This window comes from Danio rerio, chromosome 4 (assembly GCF_052040795.2).
Source record: "Danio rerio strain M-AB ecotype USA chromosome 4, GRCz13ab, whole genome shotgun sequence".
Lineage (NCBI taxonomy): Eukaryota > Metazoa > Chordata > Actinopteri > Cypriniformes > Danionidae > Danio > Danio rerio.
This window is the reverse complement of record NC_141024.2, coordinates 63063136-63078673: the sequence shown is the minus strand read 5'-3', so window position 1 is coordinate 63078673 and position 15538 is coordinate 63063136. Positions and strand designations below refer to the sequence as shown.

At 37.1% G+C, this 15538-nt stretch overlaps 1 protein-coding gene and 1 long non-coding RNA gene across 6 annotated transcripts in view; one reads left to right on the top strand and one right to left on the bottom strand.

The window, feature by feature from the left end:
- Positions 1-15004, bottom strand: part of si:dkeyp-104f11.6 — a 68150-nt gene extending 53146 nt beyond the window's left edge. Inside the window, exons 1-4 of one of the 5 annotated variants that reach the window (XM_087250256.1) lie at positions 9006-9045; positions 8334-8483; positions 2372-2681; positions 1094-2290 (exon numbers count right to left, since the gene is read on the bottom strand). In XM_087250256.1, the coding sequence (XP_087106382.1) occupies positions 1615-2290; positions 2372-2681; positions 8334-8418 (1071 nt within the window). In that variant the 5' untranslated portion in view covers positions 8419-8483; positions 9006-9045 and the 3' untranslated portion in view covers positions 1094-1614. Of the gene's footprint in view, positions 1-1093; positions 2682-8333; positions 8486-9005; positions 9046-13756 lie in introns of those variants that run through there. The other 4 variants (XM_087250255.2, XM_087250254.2, XM_087250253.1 and 1 more) reach the window with 4 other exon arrangements.
- LOC101885649 (uncharacterized) lies at positions 10858-12906 on the top strand. The gene is made up of 3 exons (NR_170096.1): positions 10858-10936; positions 11285-11413; positions 12631-12906. It is a non-coding gene; the product is annotated as an uncharacterized LOC101885649 (long non-coding RNA).
- Positions 15005-15538: the final 534 nt, after the last annotated feature.

Sequence of the window (15538 nt, the reverse complement as noted above, 5' to 3'; positions counted from 1 at the left end):
ATATTAATTGGGTAAAAAATGCCTCACATTTAAATTTAACAGCTACTTATTCGGTTAAAAATATATTTTTAAATCATATTTTATTCATATAATTTACTTAATAACAATTACTGTTTCAGAGAAGGTAAAATGTACCTCTATAATAAAGACATTCAAATGGGCTATCAACTCAATGTTTTATTAAATAAATAAATAATCCTAAAACACACTCAAAATATATTGCAGCACAACAGCTTTACACAACATTTCAAGTAATGAACCTGTTTTATAACTCACTGATCTATCAAATGTTTCAATAATGTTGGATAATGTTGCTGCTCCGGTTTCTCCCACAGTCCAAAGAAATGTGGTAAAGGAGAATTGGGTGAGCTAAATTGTCTGTAGTGTATGAGTGTGTGTGTGAATGTGTGTGAGGATGTTTCCCAGAGATGGGTTGCGGCTGCAAGGGCATCCGCTGCGTAAAAACTTGCTGGATAAGTTGGCGGTTCATTCCGCTGTGGTGACCCTGGATTAATAAAGGGACTAAGCCGACAAGAAAATGAATGAATTATCGATGCTGTAAAAGGTCCCTTATAAACTGTAAATAGTCACATAACTTGTTCGTCAGAAGATTTCAGTGGCTGAACAACACTTCTGTGCATATAACCCATTCATAACAACCCAGTCTACATCAGCTCTGCATGACTGAAAGATTTTTAAAACAGAACATTACCTGTCTAACAGTAATACTTCAGCCATGGTGTCGTCCTTCCTCCAGCGTGCAAAACTAACTCCAATATTGATTCAGGATTTGTAAAAGTATTGATTCTGCATTTGTTTTGACTGTGGCTTGTGTAAACGCTCATCAGTGGATCTGCGTTGACATGTGCGCAGTAGTTCAAATCTGCATTTGTTCACAGTTTGGGCTACTTATCAGAATTATGGGAATATTTGGCATGATATTTTTTTTAATAAGATGAAAATTTTTTTGTTTTATCCCTTAAAAAACAAAAAAAAAATGCACGTAAATACATTTAGATTTGCATTTGAGTACTGAAATTAGCATGTAAGCTAACAAATCACTCATGTTCTCATTCACAATCGAGACACTGGGTTTCTCATACAACGATTTATTTGTAGTAATGTTGGAGTTTTCACATGAACGTATATTTAAAGGCGAGCAGTTGTCTATAGAAAGTTTAATTGTCTTCATGAAGAAAACTTGTTTCTTTTCTGAGATTAGTCCATCAAAATAAATGTGTAGTGTTTTGAAACCAAAGTCTTCATTTGTTATCCACAACACATCAAGATTTGATCAAGTCAAAATCTCATAATCTGAAACAAATCTCATCTGTCGTAACTGACAAATGGCATTGTGCAGTCTGAACAGGGCTTTAGGGAGTCTAAAAGATAACGACAAAGATAACAGAGGTAAGAATCTCTTGTCCTTTATAGGAAGTCAGGAATCATCTGATTGGTGAATCATGTTTTAGCTAATGCTGGACCAGTCGTGAACAATAATAAGCATGTGATCCTCTCGAAAGTAGTTTATAAATAAACTTCATGTCAATGAACAGCCAAACTACATGAAAAAGCTGCCGTTTTCAATATACTCGTGTTTTTGTGGACAAGGTCTCAATGTTGAGGACTCTGCTCTGCATTGTGAAGCTTCATGTGAGCGCTGAGGTTTATTTTTTGTTTAAAGCTCTTTCCACACTCACTGCATCTAAAACGATCCTCTCTTGAGTGAGTCTTCATGTGTTGCTTAATGTAGTCTTTGCGTGTGAGACTCTTTCCACACTGATCACATATGAACACTATGGTTCCAGAGTGACCATCCATGTGGTTCATGAGGTTAGCTTTACATGTGAAGCTCTTTCCACACTGATTACATGCAAACAGCTTCTCTCTGGTGTGAGTTTTCATGTGGTTAATGAGTGAGCTTTTACATGTGAAACTTTTACCACACTCTGTGCATGTGTAAGGTTTCTCTCCAGTGTGGATCGTCATGTGGGTGTCAAGCTTTTGTTTTTGAGCAAAACTTTTCCCACACTGTGTTTTTCCTTCATTGTGAATTCTCATGTGGCCTTTAAGGGTGCCACTTTGCTTAAAACTCTTTCCACACTGTTGGCATGTGTAGGGCTTTTCTCCAGTGTGAATTCTCTTGTGCGCTGCAAAGTTTCCTGCATAATAGAAGCTTTGTCCACACTGTTGGCATGTGTACGGCCTCTCTCCAGTGTGACTTCTCATGTGGCCTTTAAGTGTGGCACTTTGCTTAAAACTCTTTCCACATTGTTGGCATGTGTACGGCCTCTCTCCGGTGTGTATTCTCATGTGGCCTTTAAGGGTGCCAATTTGCTTAAAACTCTTTCCACACTGTTGGCATGTGTACGGCCTTTCTCCAGTGTGAATTCTCATGTGGGTCTTTAAGCTTCTCTTTTTACCAAAACTCTTTCCACACTGTTCGCAAGTGTGAGGTTTCTCCCTAGTGTGAACTCTCATGTGAACACCAAGGTTAAGCTTTTGAATGAAACTCTTTCTACGCTGTTTACTGCTAAAATTACACTCAGTTTTGGATTTCCGAGGTCTTCCGAGTGATAAAGTCTTTACAGTCAGTTGGGGTTTTTCATCAGCTGTTATTTCTTGGTGTTGCTCTTCCATTTTATTCCATTGTTGAGTCTCTGCTTTCAGCACTATCAGGTCTAAAAAAAAAAAAAAAAAAAAAAAAAAAAGAACTTTAGTATGAAGGCACAAAGCGACAAGCATGAAATGGATGTTTCAACCGAAAATTAAAATGACCTCACCATTTACTCTGCATCATGTGGTTTTAAATATTTCCTTTCTTCTGGAACACAAAGTAAGCCATCATTTTTTCACAATATCTTCTTTTGTGTTCAGCAGAATCAAGAAACTCAAAGATTTAAAGCCACACGAGGGAGAGTAAATGGTGAGGCTATTTTCATTTCTGCGTTAACTATCCCTTTAAAGGGTTCCTATTATGAACCTTTTTTTACAGGATGTAAAGTAAGTCTTTAATGTTTCCAGAATGGGTCTGGGGTTTCAGCTCAAAATCAGATCAAATACCTTGCAGAATATTTAATTTTGGGGGTCAGAGATAAACCAAGCTCTTTTTGTGCCTGTGGCTTTAAATGCAAATGATCAAATGCACTCTGTCTAGATTACTCCTGTTGTGTTCCCTCATGTGTATCTTCCACTCAACATTTTTAACATGCTTGGAAGACCTGGTTGAGACAAATCCTGCATGTTCATAGCAATTACGGATAATTGAGCTTATATTTGTGAGTTTGCATTATTGTATATAACTTATGCAAATGTTTCCCTCTACTGGGTTGCAGCTGGAAGGGCATCCGCTGTTTAAAACATATGCTGGATAAGTTGGTGGTTCATTCCGCTGTGGTGACCCCTAATGAATAAAGAGACTAAGCTAAAGGAGAATGAATGAATGAACTTATGCAAATGCTTAATGCCACTTTTGCTTTTAACTGTAGTGATGAGAATATGGCAAGATGACATACTTTGCTACTTGTTTTCATTCATTTGTACTTTTGTCTCAGTTTTCTTGCCTTTGTGCATGTCCGGAGGCTTAGCTGAAGACCTAAATGATGACATTTTATATACTCGACAAGATGCAGAAATGCCATTTAAAAAGGTTACCTGCTGTTTGTCTAATCGGGAACAGTGACAATGTAAATATACAAATAAAAGCATTACCCCGATGTTTACCAATGTTAAACGTCTGTTAATGAACACCCAGGATTATTTTATAACCCCTAGGGGCTGTTTCATAAAAGTGGTTTAGTGAGCCAAACTAAATGTCCACACTTTAATTGGTTCCATAACAGCAAGTTGAAGATCATTTGATGTAACTAATCTGAGTTCAGATGAAATAATCTAGATAACTACTCATGCACGTAACTGTCATGAAACCCTGAAGGTCGAGAACAGATGCATCATTATGATTATGTTGTATGCTACCTTGGCAACTACGATGAATGAAAGAGCTCTGAAACAAGACACCACAATGTTCACAGCGAGGGCATAGCATTTGATTCAAATATAAGTTCAAATATATAATAATTTAAACAATCAAAAAGTACGGCTTGAAACAAAGCAAGAAAGAGGGCTGACAGGAAACTGCAGATTTTAAAATATAGGTCATTATTTAGGCCTATTAACGTTAAGTTAAATATTTGTCACAATACATATAAATATTTGCTTGTGCGCAAGAGAGAGAATACACGCTCACTGCAAATTGTAGCTTGCAAGGAAAAGTCTTAATGCATTGGAGGTTTACTGTAACATTCAAAATGTACTTAACGTCAGCACAATAAGTTTAAAATAATGGCTACAAAGAGCCGTGCACACACAAGCAGTGGGATGTGTTATTTGCTCTCGAAACTGCTGCAAATTGCTGCTTTCTATTTAAAAACATTTGTTGCCCTTTGAAAACATTTGTTTATTTAAAGTGCTGTCAAAATTAGAGCGTTAACTCATGCAATTAATTTGATATATATATAAAATGTTTTTAAAAAATGCATGCAGTTGCTGTTATACTTCCTGTTGTAGTCATGCAAAGAAATGTGCATAAGACCAAGGAAGCACTTTTAGAAGGAACGTTTCAGTATAAAATAATTAATGAAAAAAATTAATGCTGCATTACCAGGCTTTCCAGCATTACATCTAATTTAGTACGTTTCATTTTTAATCTTTAGACTTTTGCTGTAATAGAAATTGATACCCCATACCGAACAGAAAGAAAAACCTCCGGATTTCGTGACTCGGTGTTCCTTTAAGGTAATAAAAAAAAAAAAAAACAACTGTTTACATGGTAGACTCTTAATAAGAGTATTAATCATATTAAAATGGGAGTATTGGTGTCCGTATAAATGTACTCAGTGAAAGTGCCAGATAATGTCTCGAGCTGTCCAAGACATCTGCATTCGTCTGCCTTTAAGATGATTCCATGTGCGCTCAAATGATTTATTAAGTTTGATGTGTTTCCTCCTTAAGTGCAAATTTTGTACAGCGCCTGCTTCACGTTGCTTTGTCAGAATCCTTGTGAAATACAGCCATACTTAAGAACACATGGTTTAAGCAAATTTGATGAATGCGAACGCATTAGTGTAAATGGGGCCATAGTAGTGACCTGATCTCATATGCTATTGTTTTAGAACCTCCAATTTAGTTGCCTATTGGAGAAATAACCTGGAATAATAAATGGCTACTTGCTCTACAAACAAATGTGTTCATGACTATTCATACAAAGAAAAACAATAAAATGAGAAAATATGACTTTGCAACATCAAGCAGCATTAGGCATGGGCCAGTATAAGATTCTGACTGTATGATAAGCTTGGATAAAAAGATCACGCTTTCACTGTATTGTGATTACTGCTCTAAAATATATTCTTTTTAATGTCTGGGTAAAAAAACAAGAACCTTTTCCCTTTGAACAAAATATATTTTCTTTTGAGAAACTTTGAGGCTGAGTTTCACAAACAGGGCTTAGATTAAGCCAAAGCCAAATTTGTAAAATATATTACTGGTGTGCACCTGGAGAAAAAAAATACACTGATGTATTTTATCTCACGGAAAGTTATTTTGAGTTGAGACCGCTCAAACATGCAATTTAATCTTGACAAGCCTTAAACCTTTTGGAGCAGTAAACATGTCAGGCTTAATCATTCATATGAATCATTTGTTTCAAAAACACAGATTTCTTTGCAATTTAAAATGGCATCTTTGGACCTGCTGGTACATGAAGAATTTTGTCAATACTGACGAATTTCACACTCAAATGTTTGCATATCATCAGCATGCTGTAATCCATTTCTTAAGCAGAAAATGTCATTTTTAGACTAGTTTGTTGGCCAGTTGTAGTCAGTGCAATGCTAAACGTTATTGTTCCACTATATTTAGTTTGTTTTGTCTCACGTCATCCCACAGCAACATCTTATAGCTTAGAATACTGTACAATGTTTTATAACAAATATTGTAGTGTCCATTTCATTTAGCATATTTAATATTGGGGGCATCCACATCATTTGACAAATTGTAAACCAGGGTTTCTGCAGGTTTCTTTTTATGACATTTTAAAGACCATTATGAATGAAATTTTAGACCCATAAAGGGATAAAGCTAAAGAATTTTTCCAATGGTCTAGATGGAAAAGATTTTTATTTGCCCCATTAAAAAAAGAAAAAAAGAAATGAAAAAAATTATAAATTATATATATATGAGCAATTCCATGAAAATGTCAACCTAATCATAAAAAAATAAACTTTTGACCAAAACAACAAAACCTATTTCAATTTGCTTATTAAGATATATATTTTATTGTTATGATGTGCTCTTGTTGAATTTTTAAGGAAATTGTTTTGTTTATCCATGAAATATGAGGATTGTGCCAATGCTAATTTTCATTATCATCCAACCACTTTTCGTGCTTTCAAAAAAGGGGTTAAAGACTCACCTTTTCCATGCTTTATGTTAACAGTAATCATTCTGCAGAAGGATTGGAGTCTGTAGTATAAATAATTATCCTTACTTTTTTATAACATTATTGCCCTTTTGATTTATGAGCTACATATTTAAGACATCACGCAGCTTCGGTCACGTGTCACGTCCGTAACGATTTAATGAAAAAGTTTATATTGTGGAATAAATATTATAACAAATAAAATTAAACTTTGTATACAAAGCCAAAATATGTCCATACTAATTATGATCGCCAACTCATCTCAGGTCTTTGCTCTAAACAACCACAATTTTGCGTTACGGACGTGACCATTTTTGAACTCCTTATTAATATAAGCCAATGACTAGCGCATATTTGTTCATTATGATGCTGCATTACAATTACTGACTTACATTACATAACATCCATATGTTATATCAAGAACTGAACATTTCATTTAACTATAAACCACTTTAGTAACATTTCAGAAATAAATGTTTTCAAATGGTCCAGATGGAAAAGATTTTTATTTGCCCCATTAAAAAAAAATAATAATAAATGAAAAAAATATATAAAATACAATAATTTATTAAATAAATAATCATTTTTTATATGTATTTTAAATATTTCTAGCTAAAGATTTAAAATTTTGTGTTTGATTTTGGATCTTAAGACATTTTATGACGCAGCGGAAACCCTGTTTAAACACAATAGCCCTGGTAATTAGTTATTATGATAATGATGTACTTCTAACTCAGACATTATCTGTGAGAAGTAGTAACAACTACTTGAAACAAGTTTAAACTCATAAAGAAGTTGATGAAAAAAGGGGAATTGTGATCAACGTGACTTATGCAAATGGAAAGTACTAAGTCAACACTATCACTGTAATAGCTGATATCTACTAGATCAGGCGTTTTCAAAGTGTGAGGCGCGCCTCCCCAGGGGGGCGCCAGAGCATGTCAGGGGAGGCGCAGGAAAAAATATTATATAATAAAAATATAATTATTAAGTTTAATTATTAGATATATTTTTTATTATTTTTAAACGTTTTAATTAAACAAAGCTAAAAAAAAATAATACGTCAAAAATAAGAAAACCTTTTTTACCCAGAAGGCCATAGCTGTGAATTCGCTTCTGTTCGGCAAGCCCGCCAATACAGGTATACGCCTGCTAATACAATGGATCGGTTTCTGAGACCCCCCCGATTCAAAGCCTTCAAGTTCAGGGCTTACCCAAAAGACGACGATATGATGGTCAGTATTTGAATTTAGGATTATGTGTACAGGACCAGCTGATGAACCACGACCTTTATGTGTGGTTTGTCAAGATATTTTGGCTAATGACAGCATGAGACCCGCTAAACTTCGGCGACACCTTGAAACCAATTATGATGAATTAGCAGAAAAACCTCCAGAATTTTTGTGTGTGTGTGTGCGCGCATGTGTGCGAGGAGGGGGGCGCCAATGGATAAGTTGTGTCAAAAGGGAGGCCCACTGTCTTAGACTTTGAAAAACCCTGTACTAGATGAATACTGTAGGTCAAATATCACCAGCTCAGTTAAACTTTTTAAATTTATTTTATAAAGCGTCGGTGCTCAAGGACGCTTCACAAACAGCAGGAGAACAAGAAAAGCAATAACCTTAAGAAGTTAGAGAAAATGGGAGACTAATAATACATAAAAAAATGACAAAAGACACGAGAACAAGTAACAAGAAAGAAACTCATTACTCTCTTTCAATGAGTGCTTATGTGCATTTAGAAGAACTAGGCAGCACACTCAAGGCTGCAAGATGGATTTAATTTAGTATTCTTATTATTAAAATATCTGAATGAGGATGAAATGACTGAGTTGGTTTTGAGAATGAAAATCAACCTGTTTGTTCCTGCAGATCTTCCTGTTTGACTGTGAATATTTCTTCAATCTTCACATCTTCACTCTCCTCTTTGATAAACGCCATCTTTATAACAGTGTGGAGATCAGTCGCTTCAGCAGGAGTTTTTCTCTGCGTTTGGACACTTTATCCTGTTTAAAATGAACAAAACAATACAAATGTCCTGTTTAAAATTAATAAAACAATGAACAGAAACAAAATAACTTCTCTTCAACACTTGCTTCAACAGTTTCTTTATATGAGAGTAATTAACAAAAAGAAATCAGGTAAGTCTGAGCAAGAAACTATAGCCACAAATGAGCTGATGAAACCTAGTACTCCATTTCTTATAGTGATGTATACTTAGAATAGATTGACATCATGCTGTTTAATAAATTAAACCTTCACTAAAACACTCATTACACAGTTTACTGTTGCTACAACAAAAATAAATCAGGTAAAACGTTTCATTGAAACACGTATTACACACTTTTCTGTTACTTTATTCAAACAATAGCCCTCGATTACTGAGAATAAAATAGTACTACGTTGTATAAAGGGTTAAAATAATATTTCCAACAGCAAGAACATAATTTTGCATCGTATAAACAATCCTAAAACTTTAGTACTTTAACTTTAAATCGGGTTATATCTGTAAAACTTTTAAAGCAAACCTTTCTCCAGTTGAATCACCGCGCTGTAGCGGCGCCGCCTGATGACGTCAGGTCACGCCAAAATAAAAGTCTTTTGTTTAGCTTTTTTGCCACTCTAGGCAAGGCAAACTTTATTTATAGAGCACAATTTTACACAACCGTCTTTGATCCAAAGTACTTTACAATAAAATAAACTACACAATAAAATAAAAAAACTAGTATACAGGAAAATGTATGTTTAAAAGTAATACTAAAATACAAATAAAAAATAACACGAATTTGTCACTCAAAGGAAAGAAGTAAAAATAAGTCTTTAAGTTAGATTTAAAAGCATCCAATGATGTAGCAATCCCGATGTTCAGAGGGAGCCTGTTCCAGAGCATTGAGGCCGCAACACAGAAACCTCTATCACCTTTTGATTTGTTGTAAGACCAAGAGACTGACAAAAAAAAAAGCGAGACCGAGACAGACAAAAACTGGTCATGGGATCTTGACAGTCTACAAGCTGAATAAAGTCTAATAAGATCACTTCACTGACATAGGCCGGGGCAGAATTGTGCACAGCTTTTAATTAACAAAAAGAAATCGGGTAAAATGTTTCATTATAACACTAATTACACACTTTCCTGTTACTTTATTCAAACAATAGATTACTGAGAATAAAATAGTACTACGTTGTATAAAATGTTAACATAATATTTTCAAAAGCAGGAACATAATTAAACATCATATAAAAAACTAAAACTTTAGAACTTTAACTTTAAATCGGGTTATATCTGTAAAACTTTTAAAACAAACCTTCCCAGCAAACATGACAGTGTGGGCCCACTGTGGGTAAGTGTGGGTTTACTGTGGGACAGTGTGGGCAAGACAATCCCACAGAAAAACACATGTGGGCCCCATGTGGGGTAGCCTATGCAGGCCCTTAAAATATTTTCCCCTTTGGGACCCACATGGGTTTTTCTGTGGGCAAGCCCACAGTGGGTTTGCCCACAGAAAAACCCATGTGGGCCCCAATGGGTCAGCCCATGTGGGGCCCAATGGATTTTGCCCTTTGGGGCCCCAATGTTGGTTTTCTGTGGGCAATCCCACAGTGGGCTTGCCCACAGAAAAACACATGTGGGCCCCATATGGGTCAGCCTATTTGGGACCCTATGGATTTTACCCTTTGGGGCCCAATGTGGGTTTTCTGTGGGCAATCCCACAGTGGGCTTGCCCACAGAAAAACACATGTGGGCCCCATATAGGTCAGCCCAAGCGGGGCCCAATGGATTTTCCCTTTGTGGCCCCAACTTGTATTTCGTGGGTAAATTTAAGTTAAATTTTATATTTAGCTTGTATATAAAAATTACAATAAATCATTTTCATTTTGGTCAAAATAGTGTGAAGGACAAAAACTGCCTTGCTGCTGAGAGAAAATCATCTAGAAATTATAGTTTTATATATAATCTTGATCACATATGATCACAGTGTGGACCCTCTGTAGGTAAGTGTGGGTTTACTGTGGGACAGTGTGGGCAGGACAATCCAACAGAAAAACACATGTGGCTCCCATGTGGGGTAGCCAATTGAGCCACCCAAAATGTTTATTGTCCACTTTTTTAGACAATTTTGACACCAAAAGTGTTTAAAAAAAGTGTCCTTAAGTGAAAAAAAATAAATAAAAATCATAACTGGAGCAATTATTTTCTTGGGGAAAGTGTGACACCTTGAATGGTTAGTCACACGTTTATATGTATGTTTTTTTCTTATAAGTATTTATAATAAAATCTGCTTCTCTTTGTTAATTTTCTTCATGATTCATCTAAAGCTGTATTTAAATATCATGAGTGGAGAGTGGGTGGGACCGGGATGGTTTGTTTACAGGGTTGCTATGGTAACGGTGAACCGCAAGAGTGTCATTACTAGAGCGCCTTGATTTTGAACAACAACGCAGCCGTCTCATCTTTTAGGTGGGTAAATCCTATCACAAAATTGATGAAATGTTAAGATAACATGTTACTCAAGTGTGTTTACAGGTTTAGTGAGGTAACGTGCAGTTAAAGAGTTAATTAGTGGTGAAGATTGTATCTGTTTGCTGACATTGTATGAAAACGGCAGTTAGCGGCCGGTTGTGTTATATGATAACTGCAAAGTTAACTAAAGGGCTCCACCACGCTGAAATCCTCTGTAAACGTTATGTTTTTGTAATCAAGTTGTTAAAAACGATAATAATATCACTTTTGATTGTATAAATACACTTGGTTTAAGACGAGGGTTACAACGACTGTAACAGATTTGTTTACGTTTGGATTACACAGAGCTGTCCCAGAGATGCAGAGCAGATGTACGATACTGTGCTGACACCCCACTAGCCTAGCAACTGCTAGAAGGGCTCTGACCAGATAAAAAGGTCATTAGGGGCATGCTGATCTGCAAAGCATTTAAAGGTAGAGTATGTAATGTTTCTATATTATAACCCTCTGTAAGTTAAAAAGGAAATCTGAAGAAAAAATTACTAGTCATGTACAGTAAGAACAGTAGAAACAGTTAAGTAAGTAACATTTATTTGTCCACAAATTTTTAAAGACTGAAACACTTTTCATTATCCTGGAATCTTTTTACAACCCCAGGGGCTTTGTAACAACTACAAATAATAATATAAGTTTTTAACTTTATTTATAATGTTGGTCAATTTGTCTAATTTTAAAGCCTGCCAAGCACATCTTTTTAACAGTTTTTAACAGTTTTTACAGTTTAACAGAGTATTAAAAATTTAGAAACAGAAACAACCCTTAAAAGAAAATCTAATCTCAGATTCAATAGATGTGAAATACGTTATGTATTAACTACTAGTATAATTGTAAGTGTACTACTTGAAAATTACACAATGACATTTTTCATTTGTACGGCAAGTGAACTCCTGAGTAGTATACTTTTATAATACTTGTTGTAAATACTTAGTTTATGTACTCTATTCTTTGCTCAGAACTTGACTATTGCACTTAACCATTACAACTGCACACACAGTAATAGATACACACACACACACACACACACACACACTTCCTTGAGGTACAAAGTGAGTACACTTTCACCAAACCACTATAGTTTTATTCTGCTGTATACTGAATATACTCTATTCCTTCCTAATTGTAGTTTAAAATGAATATATTAATAGTATACTTGAGAATAAAAAATTTTTTGTAAGAGTACATGGACCCTTTTCACAAAAAGGTTATGATGTGTTTAATGGTGATCAGCATCTTAAATCTTTAGTTCTTTGTACACTTCTAAAGCTATACTTTGTAATGTCAACTGTGCGTCAAAATAAAAAAAAAAAAAGATTGCTTATGTCAGGTGTTTCTAATGCAGTGCCTATGGGCAGGACAGTAAATTTGATGTTGTTCTCTCCTCTGGTTGCCATTACCAGTCTCACACAATTATTATTATTATTTTTTTTTTGCTTTTTCTGAAAGTATTGATAACACCATCACTGAGTTTTCCTTTGGTTATTGGAGCAAAATAAAATGCAAACATTTTGTTGTATTCTGCCATAAGTATGATCACTTCTGCTACTAAACAACCCAGAATTGTGAAAAGGGTCCATAGAACGTAAATAACACATTGATTTTAACATTTGTATTTCAATTGTTTTATTTCCCAGACGCTGTAACAAAAATCAGCAAAGGAACAGCTTCCCAAGTAGAAGCAACAATAAAGTCATGGTTAAGAAAGTCAAGAGACAGAGATGGTGGGCACCAAGGAAGGGCCAAAACTCAGAAGGGACTTACTTTTAATTAATTTTTTGGAGTTAAAAAATTGCGTTTTCTTTTGTGTGTTTATTCACGTTTGATTTTGTATAAAATATAATTCTGTTTCAATATCATACAGTTGTTCATTTTTTGTTATTAAACTCTGTAAATAAATATTTACTAACATGACCCAGTTTATTGTCAAGTAAAACTGTTCTGAAAATGCATTGTATAATGGTTTTCTGTATGTACAAAGTAGAACCAGACTCAGTGGCTCAGACAGGGTCATTGCGAGCCGCCCACTGTGGGCCCAATGGTGTGGGCTGACTGTGGGACTCACACTGTGGGGCACTTGTGGGGCCCCTTTGGGACAGCCCAAAAGTGTGGGCCGACTGTGGGCTATCCCACACTAATCAGAGCGGGTTATCCCACAGTCAGCCCACACTTTTGGGCTGTCTCAGTGGGCCCACACATGCCCCACACTTCATGCAACTGTGGGCCCAGATACCGGGGTGAAATGTGGGGCACGTGTGGGACCCACACTGTGGGGCAGGTGTGGGGCCCCTTTGGGACAGCCCAAAAGTGTGGGCTGACTGTGGGATAACCCACTCTGATTAGTGTGGGATAGCCCACAGTCGGCCCACACTTTTGGGCTGTCCCAAAGGGGCCCCACACCTGCCCCACAGTGTGGGTCCCACACGTGCCCCACATTTCACGCCGGTATCTGGGCCCACAGTGTGCTGCCCACATGGGCCCCTTATGGGCCCCAAAGTAGCATGTTTGCTGGGTAGTGGTTACCTGGCGTTTGGACACGCCTCGAGAGTCAAAACAAGGGCCGAAACTGAGGCGGACGACGCGAAACCGCGTCTGCGTTCGCTGCACAAGCTCTTATAGTAACCAAGGAAACAGTGGCTAAACAACTTCTAGTATTATACACAACTGAAAGCAAGTTTAAATGTCCTACAACTTTACACAAACAGCTGGAAACAAGTCCTCAAACCATACACAACAACTGAAACAAATCTTAAATGTACTTACAGGCTGCTGTTCTAGATGCTGCTAAAGTGCTTCTCCTGCCGACTAATGCTACCGTGCTCACTATATAGTGGTTACCTGGCGTTTGGACACGCCTCCCGAGTCAAAACAAGGGCCGAAACTGAGGCGGACGACGCGAAACCGCGTCTGCGTTCGCTGCACAAGCTCTTATAGTAACCAAGGAAACAGTGGCTAAACAACTTCTAGTATTATACACAACTGAAAGCAAGTTTAAATGTCCTACAACTTTACACAAACAGCTGGAAACAAGTCCTCAAACCATACACAACAACTGAAACAAATCTTAAATGTACTTACAGGCTGCTGTTCTAGATGCTGCTAAAGTGCTTCTCCTGCCGACTAATGCTACCGTGCTCACTATATAGTGGTTACCTGGCGTTTGGACACGCCTCGAGAGTCAAAACAAGGGCCGAAACTGAGGCGGACGACGCGAAACCGCGTCTGCGTTCGCTGCACAAGCTCTTATAGTAACCAAGGAAACAGTGGCTAAACAACTTCTAGTATTATACACAACTGAAAGCAAGTTTAAATGTCCTACAACTTTACACAAACAGCTGGAAACAAGTCCTCAAACCATATACACAACAACTGAAACAAATCTTAAATGTACTTACAGGCTGCTGGTCTAGATGCTGCTAAAGTGCTTCTCCTGCCGACTAATGCTAGCGTGCTCACTATATAGTGGTTACCTGGCGTTTGGACACGCCTCCCGAGTCAAAACAAGGGCCGAAACTGAGGCGGACGACGCGAAACCGCGTCTGCGTTCGCTACACAAGCTCTTATAGTAACCAAGGAAACAGTGGCTAAACAACTTCTAGTATTATACACAACTGAAAGCAAGTTTAAATGTCCTACAACTTTACACAAACAGCTGGAAACAAGTCCTCAAACCATACACAACAACTGAAACAAATCTTAAATGTACTTACAGGCTGCTGGTCTAGATGCTGCTAAAGTGCTTCTCCTGCCGACTAATGCTAGCGTGCTCACTATATAGTGGTTACCTGGCGTTTGGACACGCCTCCCGAGTCAAAACAAGGGCCGAAACTGAGGCGGACGACGCGAAACCGCGTCTGCGTTCGCTACACAAGCTCTTATAGTAACCAAGGAAACAGTGGCTAAACAACTTCTAGTATTATACACAACTGAAAGCAAGTTTAAATGTCCTACAACTTTACACAAACAGCTGGAAACAAGTCCTCAAACCATACACAACAACTGAAACAAATCTTAAAGAGCCCATATTATGGGTTTTTGAAAATTCCCCTCCATGTAGTGTGTAACACAGCTCTAAGTGAAGTGAAGTATCCAGCTAAGGCTTAAATCTGTAAGAATACAGTGTTTAAAACTGTTGATTCATCTATAAAAGAGTCGATTCATAGTGCTTCAAACGAGTCGCCTTGATACCGACTCATTAGGTGTTTCGCCATGACGTACGAACGAAACAAAGTTTTTCACGTGCACGCGCAAACCCGGGAGATTTCAAACCTGAGGCCACGCCCTCTGACGCAGTAACCCAGACACACACACACACACACACACACACACACACACACACACACACACACACCCACAAACACACGCACACAAACATGCCGGTCGATTGAAGTCACATTGCAGATGGATATATTGAGTCTCTACCCAAAGATGAAACCTCAGCATTATAGCCAAGCAGTTGGAAACTACTGGAAACTTCTGGAAGCTACATGCTACAAAGAATACTTCATCTGCGTTTGTTAAAGGAAGGATCAGTAACTTACTGAT